Source organism: Taudactylus pleione, unplaced genomic scaffold (assembly GCF_031769625.1).
Source record: "Taudactylus pleione unplaced genomic scaffold, aTauple2 ptg001711l, whole genome shotgun sequence".
Classification (NCBI taxonomy): Eukaryota; Metazoa; Chordata; class Amphibia; order Anura; family Myobatrachidae; genus Taudactylus; species Taudactylus pleione.
The window spans coordinates 488417-511304 of NW_028286108.1; the positions used below are offsets into that span (position 1 = coordinate 488417).

General features: G+C 41.5%; 1 protein-coding gene across 1 annotated transcript in view; it reads right to left on the reverse strand.

Moving 5' to 3' along the window:
• The window catches only part of LOC148439555 (inter-alpha-trypsin inhibitor-like), a 130249-nt gene extending 107590 nt beyond the window's left edge, over window positions 1–22659 (reverse strand). The window contains exons 1-2 of the mRNA XM_088464594.1: window positions 22538–22659; window positions 8620–8800 (exon numbers count right to left, since the gene is read on the reverse strand). Coding sequence (XP_088320720.1) covers window positions 8620–8683 — 64 coding nt within the window. The 5' untranslated portion in view covers window positions 8684–8800; window positions 22538–22659. The remainder of the gene's footprint in view (window positions 1–8619; window positions 8801–22537) is intronic.
• Between the last annotated feature and the right edge of the window lie 229 nt (window positions 22660–22888).

Here is a 22888-nt window from a genome sequence, read left to right on the forward strand (position 1 = left end):
AAGGACGACCCACCAGCACTAGAAGGAATCGTAGCAGACGGAAGACATGCAGATTTTGCTGCTGCCAACGTAACTACAATTTTGTCCAGATCCGGACCAAATAGTACCTGTCCAGACCTTCTAATCCCTTTTTGGAATCCGCGTCCGCTTTCCAAGAACGCAACCATAAGGTGCGACGAGCAGCCACGGCTGCAGAGGAGATCCTAGAGGTGAGCATACAAATATCTAAGGCCGCTTCATTAATGTAAGTGGCCGAGTCTCGGAGATTGCCCACCAACTCGGTCTGTTCAGCTGAACAGTCAGAGTCCAAAGACGCCTCCAAATTATCCGCCCAGCGCTCCATAGCTCTGGCTACCCAACACACGGCTAGAGCCGGTCTGGATGCTTCCCTGCAAGGGAATAAACGGATTTGAGGCAGATCTCCACCTTGCGGTCAGTGACATCCTTCAAGGATGACATCGAAGGCATAGGCAACGTGGCACTTTTGACTAGGCGTGTGACATGTGAATCCACTTGCGTAGGGGATTCCCGCTTAGAAAAATAATTGACCGCAAACGGATAAGCCGCGGCTAAGCGCCTCTGGGGCTGAAACGGTTTACCTGGATTTTTCCACGCCTCCTCTAAATGATCCACTAATTGATCAGAAAGAGGGAACACCGTAGCCTCACCCTTAATATCCTTAAAAAAGGCATATATGAATGTGACCACCAAAGGATCAATATCCTCAATAACTAAAGCCGAGCGGACCGCTCGAATAAGACCAGGGATATACACCTTGGACTTAGCGTCCGGCTCTTTGCTACGGAGAGGTTCTTGGTCAGATAGATCCAGAATCTCCCCATCATCTGACGTCTCATCGTCATCCCCATAAGGAGCAGATAAAGACGCCACCGGCCGTTATGAGGCCGCAACACAGACTCCCCCTGTAAAACATCGGATAAATGCTGAACCGATGTAGTTAGAGTATTAACCCACGCAGGCTCCGGAGAAACCTGGGAAGGGACAGGGAGACTGTGGGGTACCATCAATTGTCTCAGGAACTCCCGCATGGGTGACGACACCACTGACTGCTGGGACAAACCCGTCTGGGTAAATGCAGGTGGCGGAGCTAGCTGGCCCACAAGGGTTGTAAGCGCCTTAGCGAAACAAGCCCAGGGAGGTTCCTGTACCGGGACCATGACCATAATCGGCCGTGACAGTGCCAGGCACTGGGGACATAACCCCTCCACATTACCCTCCCCCTCCGCTATTGGTACCTTGCATTTAGTACACATGAGCTGGAGAGGAAAGTCAGTCTCAGACATGATGGTAAGTATGTGACACTCACACCTATACGTATTGGTATAGTGTGAATAACACCCTGCACACCACGCACCGCAAGGGCTTTGAGCAGAGCAAGATCAGGGACAGTAATAAAGCTGACAGTAGAAAGTGAAAGTACAGACAGCAGGCTAGCAGTTCAGCTCACATACAATGCAGAAGAAACAAATCCCTGCAATATTAGCGCTGGTTCTCAACTACTCAGACCCTCAGGCTGGTAGGACTCAGCGCTGCATACACTGACCTGTAACAAACAGAGGAGAGGTATGCTGGGGGACCCAGACCGCAATGCCACCGCTCACAGGCTTCCAGCAGCGTTCAGCATGCTTTAAAGATGGCCACCGAGGAGCAGAGGATGAAGGAGGCCGGCCTGGGGAGGACAGCTGACACACTGTGGCCAATCAGGCAGAGCAGAGAGGCTGTGTGCAGCAGGGGAGGCGCCGGCTGTGAGACAGGGAAAGCGCACTCCCCTGGCATGCATTTAACCCCTGGGACGCCGCAGTGCATGCCGCTCAGCAGCGGCCCGCTGTCCCAGGGGGTAGTGGAAGCGCAGGTTGGTCGCCTGGCTCCACGCTGCAGCCAGTCCCCAGGGAGCCCCCTGCCTGGGGACTCAGGACCATGTGACCAGCGGGGACCCACCACGGGACCCTGCTGCTTACCTGCTATCCCCTTGGATCCGGCCATGGTCCAAAACATCTGGGGACACCGCTAGCCGTGACCCCAGATGTCTACCAGCATCCCCGGATCAGTACCGGCGTTCTGGTACCGGCGGGGTGTAGGGGAGACGGCATGGACGTCAGTACTGACTGTCCATGCTGTACTCCCAGATGTGCAGCCAGCGCTGCCTTTAAAAGAAACTTCAGGGGCTCTTCACAGCCCCCCTCTGCACAGTGCCTCCGACTACGGCCAGGCACCGACGAAAACTGAGCTGCCTTGGCCCGGGGGCGGGGTATAGGAGAGGGACCCAGAGGAATCCTGGGAGGCTGAAAACTTTAACTCTGTGGTGCCTGAAGACTGACGTCATCACCTATACCCCAAGGTATCCTGTGGATACCCTATGGACCCTGAAGTAGAAATAGGAACACTAATATAATACAATGGTGACCTAGTGACTGCTGGCTGTATTACATATAGGAACACTAATATAATACAATGGTGACCTAGTGACTGCTGGCTGTATTACATATAGGAACACTAATATAATACAATGGTGGCCTTGTGACTGCTGGCTGTATTAGATATAGGTACGCTAATATAATACAATGGTGACTGCTGGCTGTATTACATATAGGAATACTAATATAATACAATGGTGACCTAGTGACTGCTGGCTGTATTAGATATAGGAATACTAATATAATACAATGGTGACCTAGTGACTGCTGGCTGTATTACATATCGGAACACTAATATAATACAATGGTGACCTAGTGACTGCTGGCTGTATTACATATAGGAATACTAATATAATACAATGGTGACCTAGTGACTGCTGGCTGTATTAGATATAGGAACACTAATATAATACAATGGTGACCTAGTGACTGCTGGCTGTATTAGATATAGGAACGCTAATATAATACAATGGTGACCTAGTGACTGCTGGCTGTATTACATATAGGAATACTAATATAATACAATGGTGACCTAGTGGCTGCTGGCTGTATTACATATAGGAACACTAATATAATACAATGGTGACTGCTGGCTGTATTAGATATAGGAACACTAACATAATACAATGGTGACCTAGTGACTGCTGGCTGTATTACATATAGGAACACTAATATAATACAATGGTGACCTAGTGGCTGCTGGCTGTATTACATATAGGAACACTAATATAATACAATGGTGACTCCTGGCTGTATTACATATAGGAACACTAATATAATACAATGGTGACCTAGTGACTGCTGGCTGTATTACATATAGGAACACTAATATAATACAATGGTGACCTAGTGACTGCTGGCTGTATTAGATATAGGAACACTAATATAATACAATGGTGACCTAGTGACTACTGGCTGTATTACATATAGGAACACTAATATAATACAATGGTGACCTAGTGACTGCTGGCTGTATTACATATAGGAACACTAATATAATACAATGGCGACCTAGTGACTGCTGGCTGTATTACATATAGGAACACTAATATAATACAATGTGGTGACCTAGTGACTGCTGGCTGTATTACATATAGGAACACTAATATAATACAATGGTGACCTAGTGACTGCTGGCTGTATTACATATAGGAACACTAATATAATACAATGGCGACCTAGTGACTGCTGGCTGTATTACATATAGGAACACTAATATAATACAATGGTGACCTAGTGGCTGCTGGCTGTATTACATATAGGAACACTAATATAATACAATGGCGACCTAGTGACTGCTGGCTGTATTACATATAGGAACACTAATATAATACAATGGCGACCTAGTAACTGCTGGCTGTATTACATATAGGAACACTAATATAATACAATGGTGACCTAGTGACTGCTGGCTGTATTACATATAGGAATACTAATATAATACAATGGTGACCTAGTGACTGCTGGCTGTATTACATATAGGAACACTAATATAATACAATGGTGACCTAGTGGCTGCTGGCTGTATTAGATATAGGAACACTAATATAATACAATGGTGACCTAGTGACTGCTGGCTGTATTAGATATAGGAACACTAATATAATACAATGGTGACCTAGTGGCTGCTGGCTGTATTACATATAGGAACACTAATATAATACAATGGCGACCTAGTGACTGCTGGCTGTATTACATATAGGAACACTAATATAATACAATGGCGACCTAGTAACTGCTGGCTGTATTACATATAGGAACACTAATATAATACAATGGTGACCTAGTGACTGCTGGCTGTATTACATATAGGAATACTAATATAATACAATGGTGACCTAGTGACTGCTGGCTGTATTACATATAGGAACACTAATATAATACAATGGTGACCTAGTGGCTGCTGGCTGTATTAGATATAGGAACACTAATATAATACAATGGTGACCTAGTGACTGCTGGCTGTATTAGATATAGGAATACTAATATAATATAATGGTGACCTATTGACTGCTGGCTGTATTACATATAGGAATACTAATATAATACAATGGTGACCTAGTGACTGCTGGCTGTATTACATATAGGAACACTAATATAATACAATGGTGACCTAGTGACTGCTGGCTGTATTACATATAGGAACACTAATATAATACAATGGTGACCTAGTGACTGCTGGCTGTATTACATATAGGAACACTAATATAATATAATGGTGACCTAGTGACTGCTGGCTGTATTACATATAGGAACACTAATATAATACAATGTGGTGACCTAGTGACTGCTGGCTGTATTACATATAGGAACACTAATATAATACAATGGTGACCTAGTGACTGCTGGCTGTATTACATATAGGAACACTAATATAATACAATGGCGACCTAGTGACTGCTGGCTGTATTACATATAGGAACACTAATATAATACAATGGTGACCTAGTGGCTGCTGGCTGTATTACATATAGGAACACTAATATAATACAATGGCGACCTAGTGACTGCTGGCTGTATTACATATAGGAACACTAATATAATACAATGGCGACCTAGTAACTGCTGGCTGTATTACATATAGGAACACTAATATAATACAATGGTGACCTAGTGACTGCTGGCTGTATTACATATAGGAATACTAATATAATACAATGGTGACCTAGTGACTGCTGGCTGTATTACATATAGGAACACTAATATAATACAATGGTGACCTAGTGGCTGCTGGCTGTATTAGATATAGGAACACTAATATAATACAATGGTGACCTAGTGACTGCTGGCTGTATTAGATATAGGAACACTAATATAATACAATGGTGACCTAGTGGCTGCTGGCTGTATTACATATAGGAACACTAATATAATACAATGGCGACCTAGTGACTGCTGGCTGTATTACATATAGGAACACTAATATAATACAATGGCGACCTAGTAACTGCTGGCTGTATTACATATAGGAACACTAATATAATACAATGGTGACCTAGTGACTGCTGGCTGTATTACATATAGGAATACTAATATAATACAATGGTGACCTAGTGACTGCTGGCTGTATTACATATAGGAACACTAATATAATACAATGGTGACCTAGTGGCTGCTGGCTGTATTAGATATAGGAACACTAATATAATACAATGGTGACCTAGTGACTGCTGGCTGTATTAGATATAGGAATACTAATATAATATAATGGTGACCTATTGACTGCTGGCTGTATTACATATAGGAATACTATTATAATACAATGGTGACCTAGTGACTGCTGGCTGTATTACATATAGGAACACTAATATAATACAATGGTGACCTAGTGACTGCTGGCTGTATTACATATAGGAACACTAATATAATACAATGGTGACCTAGTGACTGCTGGCTGTATTACATATAGGAACGCTAATATAATACAATGGCGACCTAGTGACTGCTGGCTGTATTACATATAGGAACACTAATATAATACAATGGCGACCTAGTAACTGCTGGCTGTATTACATATAGGAACACTAATATAATACAATGGTGACCTAGTGACTGCTGGCTGTATTACATATAGGAATACTAATATAATACAATGGTGACCTAGTGACTGCTGGCTGTATTACATATAGGAACACTAATATAATACAATGGTGACCTAGTGGCTGCTGGCTGTATTAGATATAGGAACACTAATATAATACAATGGTGACCTAGTGACTGCTGGCTGTATTAGATATAGGAATACTAATATAATATAATGGTGACCTATTGACTGCTGGCTGTATTACATATAGGAATACTAATATAATACAATGGTGACCTAGTGACTGCTGGCTGTATTACATATAGGAACACTAATATAATACAATGGTGACCTAGTGACTGCTGGCTGTATTACATATAGGAACACTAATATAATACAATGGTGACCTAGTGACTGCTGGCTGTATTACATATAGGAACACTAATATAATATAATGGTGACCTAATGATATCACAGTAAGAATTTACCAAATACAGTTTTCAAGGTGAAATGAGTTCCACATCTCACTAATAGGTATCGTATCTGCGAGAGAGCATTGAACAGTAACATGTATGTTAGCAATCGGTATACAATATTCAGTTTGCATATTTATAAGAGAGTATTAAGCAGGTATATGGATATACAGTGTATGTGAGTTACTGGATGCATTATATTGGATTACAGAACATGGCATTATGGGAGTCTTCTATGTGAGTTTTCATACATTCAAAATGGAGTTTTGTGTAAGGACCATGAGATTTAGGCAATAGAATCCATGTGGCCTTCACATTCCCCTTACATTTCTCTGCATATCTGTACACACACACACACACACACACACACACATGTACACACACACACACACATGTACACACACACACGTACACACACATGTACAAACACACACACACACACACACACACGTACACAGACACACACGTACACAGACATACACACACACACGTACTCACACACATACACACACACATGTACACAGACACACACGTACACACACACACGTACATGTAAACAGACACACACACACACATGTACACACACACACGTACACAGACACACACACACACGTCCACACACACATCCACAGACACACACACACACACGTACATGTAAACAGACACACACACATGTACACACTCACACACACCCTTAAGCATTATTTTAGGTGCAATGAGCTCCACATCTCACTAATATGTAAAGTAACCGAGGTTTGCATAGAGCAGAGGGCATATAATCCTCTTGACAGGGATGGATGGGGTTAATAATGTGAAAGGAGGGGTAATTTAGGATTGACAGTTGCTATGTTACAGGGATAGGTTATTTGTCGTTGAGGGGGGAGTGGTTATTGGGCTTATGGGTAATGTTTGTAGGTTAGTCAGCCTCTATGATTCTTATCTCCCGCCCTCCCTTCCCTATTGTGTCGGCTTTATTTCATGGCGGGGAAAAACCGACAGTCTGTAAAGCATCCATATTGCTGCAGTAAGGGCGGTGCACACCCGTTCAATGCACGAGTCAGGCTGGTATCACCCTACTGGGGTCAGCATCACATCACACCCCGTTCTGTACTCTGAATGTAGGACCCCATCACACCCCGTTCTGTACTCTGAATGTAGGACCCCATCACACTCCATATTATACTTTGAATGTGGGACCCTATCACACTCCGTATTATACTCTGAATGTGGGACCCTATCACACTCAGTATTATATACTCTGAATGTGGGACCCCATCACACTCCATTCTATACTCTGAATGTGGGACCCCATCATACTCCGTATTATACTCTGAATGTGGGACCCCATCACACTCCGTATTATACTCTGAATGTGGGACCCCATCACACTCCATATTATACTCTGAATGTGGGACCCTATCACACTCCGTATTATACTCTGAATGTGGGACCCTATCACACTCCGTATTATACTCTGAATGTGGGACCCCATCACACTCCATATTATGCTCTGAATGTGGGACCCCATCACACTCCATTCTGTACTCTGAATGTGGGACCCCATCACACTCAGTATTATATACTCTGAATGTGGGACCCCATCACACTCAGTATTATATACTCTGAATGTGGGACCCCATCACACTCAGTATTATATACTCTGAATGTGGGACCCCATCACACTCAGTATTATATACTCTGAATGTGGGACCCCATCACACTCAGTATTATATACTCTGAATGTGGGACCCCATCACACTCCATTCTATACTCTGAATGTGGGACCCCATCACACTCCATTCTGTACTCTGAATGTGGGACCCCATCACACTCAGTATTATATACTCTGAATGTGGGACCCCATCACACTCAGTATTATATACTCTGAATGTGGGACCCCATCACACTCCATATTATACTATGAATGTGGGACCCCATCACACTCAGTATTATATACTCTGAATGTGGGACCCCATCACACTCAGTATTATATACTCTGATTGGAGGTTTACTTCATTCTAACTAATAATATTTTGCTGAGTGTCTCCCATGATGGGTACACTTTCCTGTGCAGGTCCTTATTATCCCAGGTAGGCCTGAGAGGACATTGTGTATTGTATCAGTGCCCAGGTAGTTATTAGATGGGAATAATGTAGATTAACTTGTAATAATGACAAAATGTTCTTACCTTGAGATTTTGCACCAAAGACCAGGGACAGGAGTCCGAGACACAGAATGCACAACCAGTGCATTATCTTTGGGGTAAGGAGCAGGTTGTATGTAGTATCGAGCAGACAATGACTTGTTCCCAGCCGGAAGTCTGTAAATGATCTTTGGATCTTGTGTATGAAGCAGATAATGTGTCCTTCCTGATAAGGGGAGCAGTTTTATTAGGCCAATTTCATGTACAATGATAACACAATAGTATGTAATCTATACACAGCAGATCATTTGACATCATCTTTTTCTATCTGTATTAGACTAGCTGATGTATCTGGTTTCACCCAGGTAGACCTTATATATTTACTGTTTCCATTTCCAGCTCACCACTCCAGTAACACATTAATCCTTCACCTTTATAGTAATGCATCCCCTCCCTCACTGCTATAGTAACATATTCCCCTCTCACCTGTGTATTAACACATTCCACTCTCTCACAACTGTAGTAACACATTATCCTTGCACACCTCTGTAGTAACACATTTCCTTCCCTCACCTATGTTGTAACACATTTGAGATTCCTCTCCCTCACCTGCGTAGAAATACAATCTCTCCTCACTCTCACCTGTAGTAACTTATTCCCCTTCCTCACTTCTGGAGTAACACATTACCCTTGCTCACCCCTGTAATATCACATTTCCCTCCTTCATCCATGTTGTAACACATTCCCTTCACTCACTCTGCAGTAACACATTTGACACTCCCCTCCCTCATCTATGTAGTAAAACATTCCCTTCCCTCACATCTATAGTAACACATTCCTCCCTCACTGCTGTTGCAACACATTTTCCTCTCTGGCCTCTGTATTAACATATTTCCTTCCCTCACCATGCAAATAGGGGATTTACACCAACTGCCAGTTATGTTTGGCAGCACTTGGAGTGGCAGTTGGTGTTTGAATTCTGCACTGTGCTACAGCCACGATGAGACAGTCACAGGGGGAGGAAACATTTTAGCCATTTTCATCACCTTAGGAGTTGAATTTTGAAAAGTCCCTGCTTAGTGGGCACCTACGTCATGGAAGGAATATTCTCTAGGTCCAGGGGTTTGGGCTGGGTGTTGATGAGTCAGTCAGTCAATCAGGACATTTGATTTTATATATAATGATAATAAATAATTATTACTGGGGAACAGTCTATCTGTTGCCAGGGAATTAAGCATCGATTTCGATTAATTTTGTGCTCCTGATCATGAATATGTCATGCTTATTTTTCAATTTACTCTAGTTTTTGAGATATGCATATGTCTTTAATATTCATGAAAAATTTAATTAAACAATGATAAAAATAGTTAAAAAGATATTTTTTTTATTCTGATTACATTTGATTTGTGAAGTGTTATGTATGTAATTATCATGTGTCTTTTTATAAGTATTAGGAAGCTATGAGAACAGTTTTTTGTAGGATTTTCTTTTGTATCCTTGTTGTGGGCAGTCCCTCTGCAGACTCAGTAATCAGCCATCGTGTCACGGTCCCACCTTCCTTGATATCTTTCTTCCACTACCTGAATATCCTGGTGGAACCGTTCACCCTGTTCTTCACTTAAATCTCCTAGATTGGACGGGAAGTGATCTAAATACAAAAAAACAAAGGAGTGGCGCTAATCATGAAAGCAGCTGTAAGGAGGAGGGTGGAAGTCTCCTCAATAGGAAGCCAAAACAGAAAATTGAAAAAAAAACAGCGCTAGTGTGGAGTTTTTGGGTATACTGGGTGGGGTTTGAGAAATCACCCTTGTGTGGTGCTAATTGTTAATTAAACATAATGGCATCTGGCTCAAATAAAAACATTTAATAAGACATATAAAACACAATGGGCCAAATGTAATAGGGTGAGGGTTTAGAAAATGTGAGAGTTTAGCAGTAACACTTACATTGGTTGAGTTTTATATTCAAAATGGGAAAACATGTGAATGAGATTTTAAATCGTGACAGTTTTTTAAGTCTAAAAAAACATGCAAGTTCCCTCTGTTACTTTGTTTTTGGACTCTATTACATTAGCAAAGTTTAAAAAGTGTCAGAAACTCTCACTTTTCTAAACTCTCACCCTATTACATTTGGCCCATTATATCAATACATCACTTCCCTATGAAAGGGACAGTGATATAGGTTATTACTGGTATAAAAACACATGTATGGGCATGGGTGCACACCAATTGGCTGATAATATCTCTTATCATATGCTCAATCCTATTAGGAGGAAAGTTAGTGGTGGTTAAGTCTCGGAATAATGTCCAGCAATATAAAGAGACGTTTACCAATCCTGTGTGGTTAGCAAGGTGTCCTTGCAAGAGTGTCACCAAATGTAGAAGTGTCCAGTGGTGTCTCTATAGAAGTGGTTGGGCTGGTCCGGAGCAGGTGGCAATAAACTGTAAAGTTAGTGGAATCTTCCTCAAATTGGTTCAGCATACAAATAGGTGGAATCAAAACCTCAGGCAGATAGATGGTACCAGATCCAAATGAATGGTACTGTGCTCAATGCGTTTCCATGTGGAAATACCCACACCTTCATCAGGAGCAAGTGTGTAAATCACACTCAGTGTATCTGGTATTTATACCCCTTAAATAAGTAAATTATAAACAGATGTGTAGAAAACAATTAATTAATTAGCCAGGCCATTATGCAAAACAAACAACCCAGCTACAGTTGTCACTGAAGGCAATCATAGTATAGACCAAAACAGGTTTGTAATTAAAAACGAGTGGTTTTTATTCCAATACAATGCTGAGATACCTTTTATTAGCTGTTCCCCGGTCATGATCACGTGACTCCAGCCCGATCACGTGATTCAATGATGTCGAGGAAATCCCATTGGCCGCTAGTCATTCATGCGCACATGGCTTGGAAAAGCTTCCAAGCGGAGACGTGCGGCACATTATATCAGGGCTCATAGCGGCCACAGTACATGTGCGGTCACGTGGTGTAAACATCCATCACATGACTCCACAATGTAAACAGTGTAACCATCTAATCTCTTACTGGTTACATAAAATACGTCTACGTTCACATATTAACTGGCTAACATCAACATGATATCACAATCATATCATAACTTTTAGAGAATGCAGATTTTATAAGGTTTAACCATGAAAACCTGTATATAACAAGTATTGGTCACTGCTCCTATACCAGAGATGGATCAGTTATCCACTTGTAAATCTCCAATACAGATAGGATGGATCAGTGAAGGTGAAGATATGAAGTGTCACACATTATCATCATAATCTCATATTAGAGAATCAACTAGTAGATTATATATAATCTCATATTAGAAATAAATATACAAACAAACATCAACAATAAAATCATTAGCAAATATGCCTAGGTAAATATACATTATATATATATATATCGACTCTGAGACACAATAGGGATATGGTTGTTTGTGAAAGAGACATAGGGCTGTATTTACTACAATCCGCATTTGTACTGCAGATTGTAGTGTGATATTACCGACTGAATTTGCATTGCCAATATCACAGGGATTTACTACAAATCCCTTGCAGGGACAGAGCTTGCAATGAAGCTCTGTCCCTGCGAATCCCCTTCGGAGCCTTATCACGGTATTTTCACAAAAAATACCGTGATTAAGTGCCCGCGCATGCGCCGACCAAACAACCGCTGCTACCCCCCCAGTGCTAAGCCCCACCCCCCAGTGCTAAGCCCCACCCCCCACGATCGTGGACCCCCCGTGACCCCCCGTGACCCCCCCCTCCCTTACTTACGCTTACCTGCATGCTCCGGCCCTCTGGTGATGTTCTCCATTCCTCCGGTCAGGTGATCTCCCATACTGCACTGGGGCCCGATCACCTGATGACCGGGCAACAGTGCACTTTGGGAGACCAGCTAACCGGAGGGGAGACATCACCGAAGCCCCGATCACCGGTCCCTGGAGTCAGGTAAGCACATTTTTTTTTTTACTATTTTTTTTTCTTTTTTTTACAGTAATCAGCTTGCAGTCTGTTTAGACCACACAGCTGATTACTGGGACCGACTCCCGGCTCTGCTCTCATTTCCCATTACAGTTATGGGAAATGCGATCTGCTTTACTAAAAATAAGTGATACTTAGGGGTTGGAGTAGAATTTTACGATGTTCTACTCCAATTGCCCTGTAATAACTATAGGTGATACTAAAATAATGTGAAAAGTGTGTGAAAACACCATTTTTCACTTTATTTTAGTAGTAAAAATAATGTTGATAAATAGAGCCCAATATGAGATATATGAGGGGAACATAGTCATGAGGAAAGGAAAAGAAGGAGAAAACAGATGGGTATCCCCATAACTCCAGATGTAAAGAGGAGTATTATTAATTTAGTAGATCAGTAATAGAAAGAAATGTATAAAAATAAATATCCTCACCTTAATGAGTATAAAAGGTGATGGGGATTCTATCTCTCTACACACTCAAATACAGTTTAGATAATATTGTTATTGTTATTGTATAAGTTCTACTGCTTCATTTAGGCCTTCTGGATATAAGGAGTTCAATCTATACATCCAGTAGACTTCTTGCTGACATAAGGTTTTATATCTATCACCCCCACATGCTGTGTTCTGAATTTGTTCTAATCCCACAACAGATAAACTACTTGAAATGCTCTCATGGGCTTCGATAAAGTGTCTTGATACACTGTGGTTATGAAATTTATTATTGATATTACGACGGTATTCCATAAACCTGGTCTTAATGGCTCTGGTGGTGCACCCAACATAACTCAGGTCACACCCACATGTCAACAAATAAATGACATAAATAGAATCACAGTTCATAAAGCTATTTATCGTGAGTAATTCACTCATAGAGCCCAAATTGATGTCAGTGGTACATCTAGGAATATGGGTGCACATAGTGCATCTTTTCTTTCCACATCTATAAAAACCTGGTGGTCGAATAGGTAGCCACTGTGTTGAAGACAATTTCTCAGAAGAGCAGTCAATCGACTTAGTTGTTTTGAGATAGCTAGGGGCAAGAATGTTTTTCAAGGATTTTTAATCCTATAAATAATACGTGGTGTATCTGGTAAGAGATCTTTCAAAATATTGTCGTGTCCCAGCAGTTTATAATTTCTCTTTATAATATCACTAATCTCTTTATGCTGAGAAGTATATCTGCAAATGAATGCAAAATCTCGTATAGAGGATTGATCCTCTGTATGTGGTAAGTATTTAGGGAGCAAAAGATCTGACCTATTCATCTCCAAGACTTCCCTCATAGCTTTAGTGAGAACACCCTCTGGGTAGCCCCTACATCTGAAAGCACTCAACATTTCATGAACTTGTTGTTTGAATACACTATCTAATGAACAGTTTCTGCGCAAGCGCATTAACTGTCCTTTCGGTATGTTCGTCTTCCATGGTTTATGGTAAAAACTATGGAAATGGAGGTAGGACAGAGTATTCACCGGTTTGGTACAATTTGAAGTATGTATTGTGGTTCCAAAAGCCTCAAAGGTCACATCCAGGAAGTCAATGCGTCTCCTATCGTATGTGAAAGTGAAAGTGAGATTGAAGGTGTTAGAATTGAGAGAAGAAACAAAACGTTCAGCCGAAGTGAATTCCCCATCCCAAATAATAAAAAGATCATCGATGTAATGGCCATAGAAGACCAGAGATGCGCCGAAGCCACTGCCCCACACATGGAGGTCTTCAAACACCCCCATGTACAGGTTGGCATAGCTCAGTGCAAATCTGGTCCCCATGTCCATCCACATGATTTGAAGGAAAAATGTGTTGTCAAAAAGAAAATAATTATGTAACAGAATGAAAGATATAGAGGTTAATAAAAATGCCCTTTGTCCTCATGTCAGATTCTCATCTCGAGATAAACAGGTGGCAATAGTCTCTACACCCACTGGGGGATGTTGATATATAACAATTGGACATTGAGTGTGAGGAATGCAAAGGTCTCCTCCCACTGGATGTCCGATATACGTGAGAGAAAATGTGTATCCCTGAGATGAGATCTGAGCATGGGGACAATAGGTTGTAAGAAAGAGTCAATATAGAAATAAAGGTTGGACGTGAGTTAATGAATACCAGAAATAATAGGACAACCGGGGGGGGACGTGAGGGATTTGTGAATTTTGGGCAAATGAAAATACACCGGAATAGTAGGGAAAGGGTTGAAAAGAAACCGCCATGTCTCCCTGGATAGGACCCCTTCATGTAAAGCACTGTCCAACATAATTTTATACTCACTTAGGAAAACCGCAGTAGGGTTACCGGTAAGGGTCTGGTAGAAGATAGGATTATTAAATTGATTGTTAGCTTCCTGAAGATAATCCTTCCTATCCTGAACTACCAGACCACCACCCTTGTCTGCCTCCTTTATTATTATTGACGAGTCTTTAGTTAGTAAGTGAAGTGCTCGTTTCTCTGCTCTAGTTAGATTGGAGGTGCGAGGGTTTTTTTTTGAGACCTTATAACATAGGGACTTAAAGTCCTCAAGAGTGACTTTATAGAATGACTCAATATTACTACTCCTAGCTGAGATTGGAAAAAATTCCGATTTCAGTTTGAATTGACTTATATTGGGGAGTGTAGCATTATATAGTTTGACTGTTGTATCCAGAACCGTAGTATTACCCTCTTCCCAGAGTTCATGTTAAATGGACAGAGATCATCTGTTTAGTCTAAAATAATTGGTACAGAGTCATCCTGATCCTGTCTTAATTTTTTATTCGCAAAATATCTCTTGCGACATAAGTTTCTTACATACTTATTGAGATCTATGAATAACTCAAAGATATTAGGTTCGCTCATTGGTGAAAATTTTAAGCCCCTACTTAGCAGGGATAATTCATCTTTGTTCAAGCTTTTGGAAGAAATGTTGAATACATTCGGATGTGTAGAGGTTTCATGTAATTTAATGTCCCCATTATTATTTTCATTCAAGTATGTAGATCTTAAATCCTTCTTGTGTTTCCCTTGACTACGTGTGCCTCCTCTACAACCTCAACTTTTTTCTCTCTGTCTTTTTGGTGTCCCTAATTCTCTTGATGGAGGCTGTTTTAGATCCCAATGATTGGGATGAGAGGGGGCCTCCCTAAAATCCTGATGGAATGAGCTAACTAATCTACCATTAGATGAATACCGAGTTTTAGGTCTAGCTCCTGGTTCATTGTGGGAATGGGCATATTTCTGTTGTACTCTCATAAGATGTTGGGGGTCTGATCTAGGGGTCCTCCATTCCCTGTTCTCATATGAATTAGTGTATCGTCTATCAATGTGTTTAGGTGACTCTCTATGAGATTCTGGTATATTCCTCCTGAATTTAATATTGCGTTTATAGCTCCTAACCATGTTACTTTGGTAATCATTCAGGACCATTCAGAATTTCTTTTTTTTATTCTCTACTATGTTTTTCAAAACTCACAATCCTCTCATTAATAATTAGATCCTTCTCCTGAAATTTTTTGTTAGTTTGAAAGAGTTCCAATTCCTTCCTTGTTTTCTCTATTTACTTTTCCAAAATATCAGTTTTATTCAATCTATATCTAATAATTATTTTCAATAAATTAATAGAACATAGATCTAATGCTTGTTCCCATTCCTGTTGGAACTCAGACCCCTCCTCAAAAATCGAGGGTTTGAAGAGTCTAAGTCCCCTAGGAATCATCTTCCTATCCACATACTGTTGGAGAATAACACAATCTAACTAATTCCGAGATTCATTCAGTAATAATTCTTCTAGATGAAATAATTATTTACGCATTACAACTATATTAGTATCAATATTCATATCACAATTATCAGTTACTAAATCAGCATTAACAATATCACAATCCCTAACTTATATATCAAATGGTAAGTGGAATCCTGGCGCAAACAAAGATGTCAGCCCAATCTTATTACCTAAGTGCCTTCCCAATAAAGGCAAAAAGAAAGGTAATGGAAAAAATGGGTAATAAGATCTAAGGCGACACTAACATAAAAATGAAATCCAACCCCAATGTTGTAAGGTGACTCCTCTCTCATGAATGGTCAACTCCAAATGGACAGGATATGTAAACAAAAGCAAACAAAAAGGCACAGATGTGAATTACAGCAAGATAATCTTAATAAATGCTACAACAATTTTCCCGTGTGGAAATGGAGCAGTGTATCAGTTTAAGGAAGATCCAAGGGATAGAGCCTCGCCACCACTGATAAATGAGCTGGGCGTACCATAAACTCACATGTATCAAGGAATGGAAATGTATATCAAGGTATCTTTAAAAATGGGCGTACCCCAACTCACGTTCAGGAGTAGAGGTGATCCACATATATCGGTATCTTTAAGTCTTTTGATCTGATGATTTTATTAATCCAGAGATAATCATGTGATCAATTAATCAAATTGTAGAAATTTCACTTTATTCCAAAATTAAAAGGCACTAGGTACAATAACCAAGGTTCCAGATTTTCCAATTGGAGGAAACAGAAAATCCAAACACCAGTAAAAGGTCCGGACTTAAAACAGGTAATGGACTCACTGTGTATCCTCCAAATAAGGGTGTCCCGGTTTTTGTAACTGTTCTTTAATATCCACTGGTCTCAGCACCAACTCCGTTTCGATCCTCACTCGATCTTTGTCAAGGTGTAATGAGACAGTGGGTGAATGGTGCTATTTATCCTCCCAAACAGGAAGTGATGTAACACTTTAAATGAAAAGAAAATCCTCCCAAACAGGAAGTGATGTAACACTTTAAATGAAAAGAAAATCCTCCCAAACAGGAAGTGATGTAACACACTTAAATGAAAAGAAACATAGAATAGTCCTTAACCCTAATGACATAGAAGATTGTAGTTTACATCTTATAGCTTCTCTTAAAATCTAAAGTGCTAATGCATTAAAATACATTGAAATACAATAAAAACAGTAATATATTCTGGAGAACGCGGACCGGAAGTCGTGCGTTCCACGGATTCCGGAAGTAAACACCGTGTTAGGGACTGAACAGTCCTTCGCTTTCCCAGCATTCCATTACCCTGTCTGTAATAACAAATAACTAGCAGGCGCAATCTGGTAGTGGATCCAACACACGGACAATAATGTAAACACCCTGGAAACGAGGACCCGGAAGTCCTGCGCTACAGGGTTTCCAAAAGTCACGTGGCTCATGACACGCAGACCAGGAAGTCCTTGCGTGTCACGAGCGTTTCACTGTCCTGCAATGTAAACAACCTCGATACACGGACCAGCAAGTCCTGCGCTCCAGGGTTTCTAAAAGTCGTGTGGCTCGTGACACGCAGACCGGGAAGTCCCTAAGTGTTATGAGCATTCCACTGCCCTGTCTATAGAGGGAGGTTTAGAGAATCAGGTACAAGTGGAACGCAGAGCTATTGGTCCAGGGTAAAGAGTTACAATCGGACAACACATAAATAGCAACAAGGGCAAGATTCCATAAAACCACATAAATGAATCTAAAATTATATTGTATATGAAAATAAATATATATATATATATACACACACACACAAGAAATACGGGGAAAATAACCCCGTTTCAAATGGGTTCCTGAGTACCATAATACCATCCTTTAAAATACATAGATTTTCTCAATTTAAACACCATTTTAATTCGAAATCGGAATTGAGACCTTCTGGTATTATACTCTCATTTAAAAATCCCCTCATTTCACACCTAGCCAAATTTCCCTCCACGTTTCGATCTCTCCAGTTGGATTTAACATGTTGTATGCCTATAAATTTCACGATGTTTGAAGTAGAACACTTATGATGTTTTCAAAAATGTTCAGACGTGTGTGTAATTAAACCTTTTTTGATGTTACGGATATGTTCCGATATTCGTGTTTTCAAAGCTCTCCCAGTTCTACCTATATATACCAAACCGCAGGAACACTCTATAAGGTATACAACATTTACTGTGTGACATGTTATGAAATCTTTAATTTCATAATTAAAACCCTCTGTGGAGAATCCAGTAATTTTAGACTGTTGTGAAGGGATCGTTCTGCATGCAAAGCAGGTTCCGCATCGATGGAAACCTTTGGAACGCACTGGATTAAAGGGTTCAAACTGTAAGCTACTTTGTACACCAATAGATTTTTCAGGTTATTCCCCCTCCTATATTTAAACTTAGGCTATTTGGGTAGAATATCCTTCAAGATGGGGTCCCTTAATATCACAATCCCATTGATTAAAATATGATTGCCTTCTTTGTGCTCTTTCTAAAAACCCACTCATGATAGCAGCTGTATACTCAATACACAATATAACCACAAAAAAACAAAGGAGTGGCGCTAATCATGAAAGCAGCTGTAAGGAGGAGGGTGGAAGTCTCCTCAATAGGAAGCCAAGACGGAAAATTGAAAAAAAACAGCGCTAGTGTGAACTTTTTGGGTATACTGGGTGGGGTTTGAGAAATCACCCTTGTGTGGTGCTAATTGTTAATTAAACATAATGGCATCTGGCTCAAATAAAAACATTTAATAAGACATATAAAACACAATATATCAATACATCACTTCCCTATGAAAGGGACAGTGATATAGGTTATTACTTGTATAAAAACGCATGTATGGGCATGGGTGCACACCAATTGGCTGATTATATCTCTTATCATATGCTCAATCCTATTAGGAGGAAAGTTAGTGGTGGTGATCTAAATGGCTGTACAAAAAATGTACTTTAATACTCATTGTGACCATCGCCAGTGTCGGACTGGGTCATGAAGGGCCCACAGGGGAATGCAATGGCAGGGGCCCACTGAAGGGGCATTGCCAGTCTTGGGTAGGTGTGGCCATCAATTAGAGGGGTGTGGTCATCCCAGACTATTACAATATCAAAAATCTGTGACCCTTTTAATAAGTGGCTGCAGTTCCCATCCCCCCATAAAATCTGGCACCCCAGTGAGGAAGAGAGTTTACTGGCATTGACTCCCTATTAGAACCGCTATCTGCTGATCACTGACAGACAGGCAGCCACAGGGGGCGGGGGGTGTGCTTTCTCCCACTGGGTCTACTAATCCATACCACAATTAGCAGAGAGTGCTTATAATGGGAAGCCACTCCTCTGCTTTTCAACAAGCCCTACCCAGCTTCTAGGGGCTGCAGCTGATGTAGTCCCTAGAGGCCAGCGTTTGTACACGGAATGGGTATGAAATACCGGCAGTCGGGAAACCGACAGCGGCATCCCAATGGTCGGTATCCCGACAGGGGTCAAGTAAGCATACTAACCCTCCCACCTTCTCCCCCTAACTTGCCCATCTTGTAGCCTAACCCTAACCCACCCCGCACTGTAACCCTCCCCCTCCCCATTAGTGCCTAATCCTAAATCTCCCCCTTCATGCCTAAACCTACCCCCCCAGTGGTGCTTAACCCTAACCCCCCCAGTGGTGCCTAACCCTAGCCCCCCTAGGGGTCCCTAATCCTAATCCCCCCTCAAAACCTAACCACGCTATGCTGCCTAACCTGAACACTCCCCCCCGTGGCTAACAGCTAAAATGCCCCGACATACCTAATTCGGGATGGCTTCTGTCTAGATCCGGCATCGGAATAAAAAATAGGCAACGTTATTTCTGCACCTATCTTTCATCCCGTGTATATATATGTGTGTGTGCGTGTGCATTATATACAATATACACATATACACAATGTCCACATGCTGTAGGTGCCCGGCATTACAATAGTCAATAGTAAAAAGCACTCAGGGACTGGTTATAAATAGAAACTTGCAAAGGACCGTCCATACACACATTGCAAGACATATCCATCTATATATACACATGCCTAGTACATAGTAGGCAATATGCACATACACTGCAGTAGTAGGAAACATTCGGCATGCTGTGGCAACCCAGTATATACGTATATGTGTATATACAGTGCATATATACAGTATATATATATACACACACTGTGTTGCAATATATAGAATATATAGGCATCTGGCATAGCAGGGAGAGGGTTACAGGAGAGGCTGATGCATTGAAGAGGAAGCAGTTACAAGGATTCCTATGGGAGGGATGCAGAGATTAGAGACATGTGTAGGCAGGGGGGTCACACTTAATAGAGTTTTTGTATTGCACTTTGTGACCTGTAATAATGCTAAACACAGATGCCTGGGGACCTTGGCTGAAGTAGACATTGATATAAAGCACCTGCCAGCCAGGGTCCCTCACTGAGAGCAGGAAGCCAGCAGCCACGCAGGGGAAGAGAAGCACATTCCTGCTGCAGGACCCAGGACAGAGAGGAGGGGGCAGGTCTCTAGAGAAAGAAAACCAGCTGATTGGTGGCTGATCTGGGGGGAGGGGGGGGAGCTACTGACACTGGCAGTGTAAACAAACCTCCAGTGAGCAGCGTGGGACCGGGCAGGGGACATTAGTGAAGAGGGGAAAAAAAGGATCTCACAGCCTGCAGTCTTCTGCCGGGACAGTGTGCAGCCTGACCTGCTGAAATGAACGGCGCCAATGACCTGGTTTAGGCCCCGCCCTCCTGCAATTGAGGGCGTGGCTATGACTGCCCGGGGCCCATCGGGGATTTCCCCGAATCCCCGCCGGCCCAATCCAAATCTGACCATCGCCATGGGTTACGGCAATTCCTCAAAGCCCCATGTCATGACTTTACATATTTTGTGTGCTCTGGATAAAGTGTGTGTGTTATTATAATTCTAAATTTCAGGAATGGCTGTTTGCTTGGAATGGGTACAGTGGATCGCTAGATGCGATCGCTCATTGGCAAAAAGGGGCCGGATATTTAAATGAAGCGCTCACACTGCACCACTAAGTTTTAGCGAGCTACGGCAAAGTGCGCTCGCAAATGTCTGAAGACGCCCCCTTGCCACTCGCAACACACATAGAGAACAAGGAGAAAAAAGAAGAACTCTCTTGTTGGGAGGCACTCGGCTATAAATTATCTCTAATTAATAATTAACTTTTATTTTGTATACATTAAAATGCGTTTAGCAGGTCAAAGAGTACCCACATCAAAACATGTAACATACAGGGACATAGACATAAACAAATACTAAAAACAAAGTCTCAATCATTTGAGAAGCTAAGTGAAATAATACTATAGAGTGTCAATAAGATCAATTAACTTGGGTGGTGTTGAGATCCACCTGGATATCCGATTATCCAAAATCCACCTGGAAATCCAAAAAATCCTCTCAAAACATAATATCATATCACAGCATAATAGCTAATCAAAAAAGCATGCAGCAAACACAGAAATATTAGTCGGTTTGAAGATGATGGTATACCATACAAAGAATGTGTAAATGATGCAGAAATATTTGCAGAATGTAAAGATGTATACCAATCAAATAAAATCAAACGACAAATACCTCAATATATATAGTTATATAGCCAGTGACAGATCATCCACAAGTTGCCTGAGAAAATGATAAACCCAGGTACACATAGACAGTTAAGTGTAGATACCAAGAAATAGAGTGTAGACTACTCCCTTATAGGATATCAAAAGTGGCAGCTGCTGCAAGTCATTATAATAAATGATTGAATGGCATGTGAGCGTACCACTATGTTTCCCCAGAGTAGGGAATAAGTGCAATGGACATCTGCTTTTGGACCCAGTACATCTGAGGGTCCTGGTGTATTATATATATTGCAGGAGCCTCCTATGGCAGGGTACCAATGAGAGTGCCCATATGGAGTATATAAAGATAATGTAATATATATCACTCAGCATAAAATCGCAGTCTGTGCTGCTGCCACCCACATACCTAAAGGTTGTGGTGAGTGGTGGGAAGCACAGATCACATTCTGCAGTGTGGGAAGAGAGATAAGAATTATACAGCTACAGTGTGATTAATCTAGTGTGAGCTGAGCCCTGTTACCTTAAGGCATTGCATGGTCATATGCTCACACATAAGATATGTGGTCACTGACTGTGCTTGAAGTAAGAAGGAAGTATAAGAAGTACCTGGGTGCACTTATGCAAGAAGTCGGCATCAGGTGGAGAGGATCTGTCATGGCAATTGGTAACTGTGCTGCTGTGCTGAATCCCGCCTGTACACAGCGGGACTCGCGGGTCTGAGATGCGCGTTTCACTGGTCGCTTCCTCAGTCAGATGTCGGTAAGGAGAGAAACACAGGTGAACTTTTACCCTGTGTTTTGGCCAATCAATGGGCGCTTCTTCTATCAGCAAGTGTGAAACACTCGCTGATAGGTTAAAGTAATCTCTCTCTCTATTGGTAGATCATTTGGGAGAGAGAAAAAAACATGTCACCAGAGGGGGAGGTATAGTTTAAATGAGACTGAAGATTATTTACGT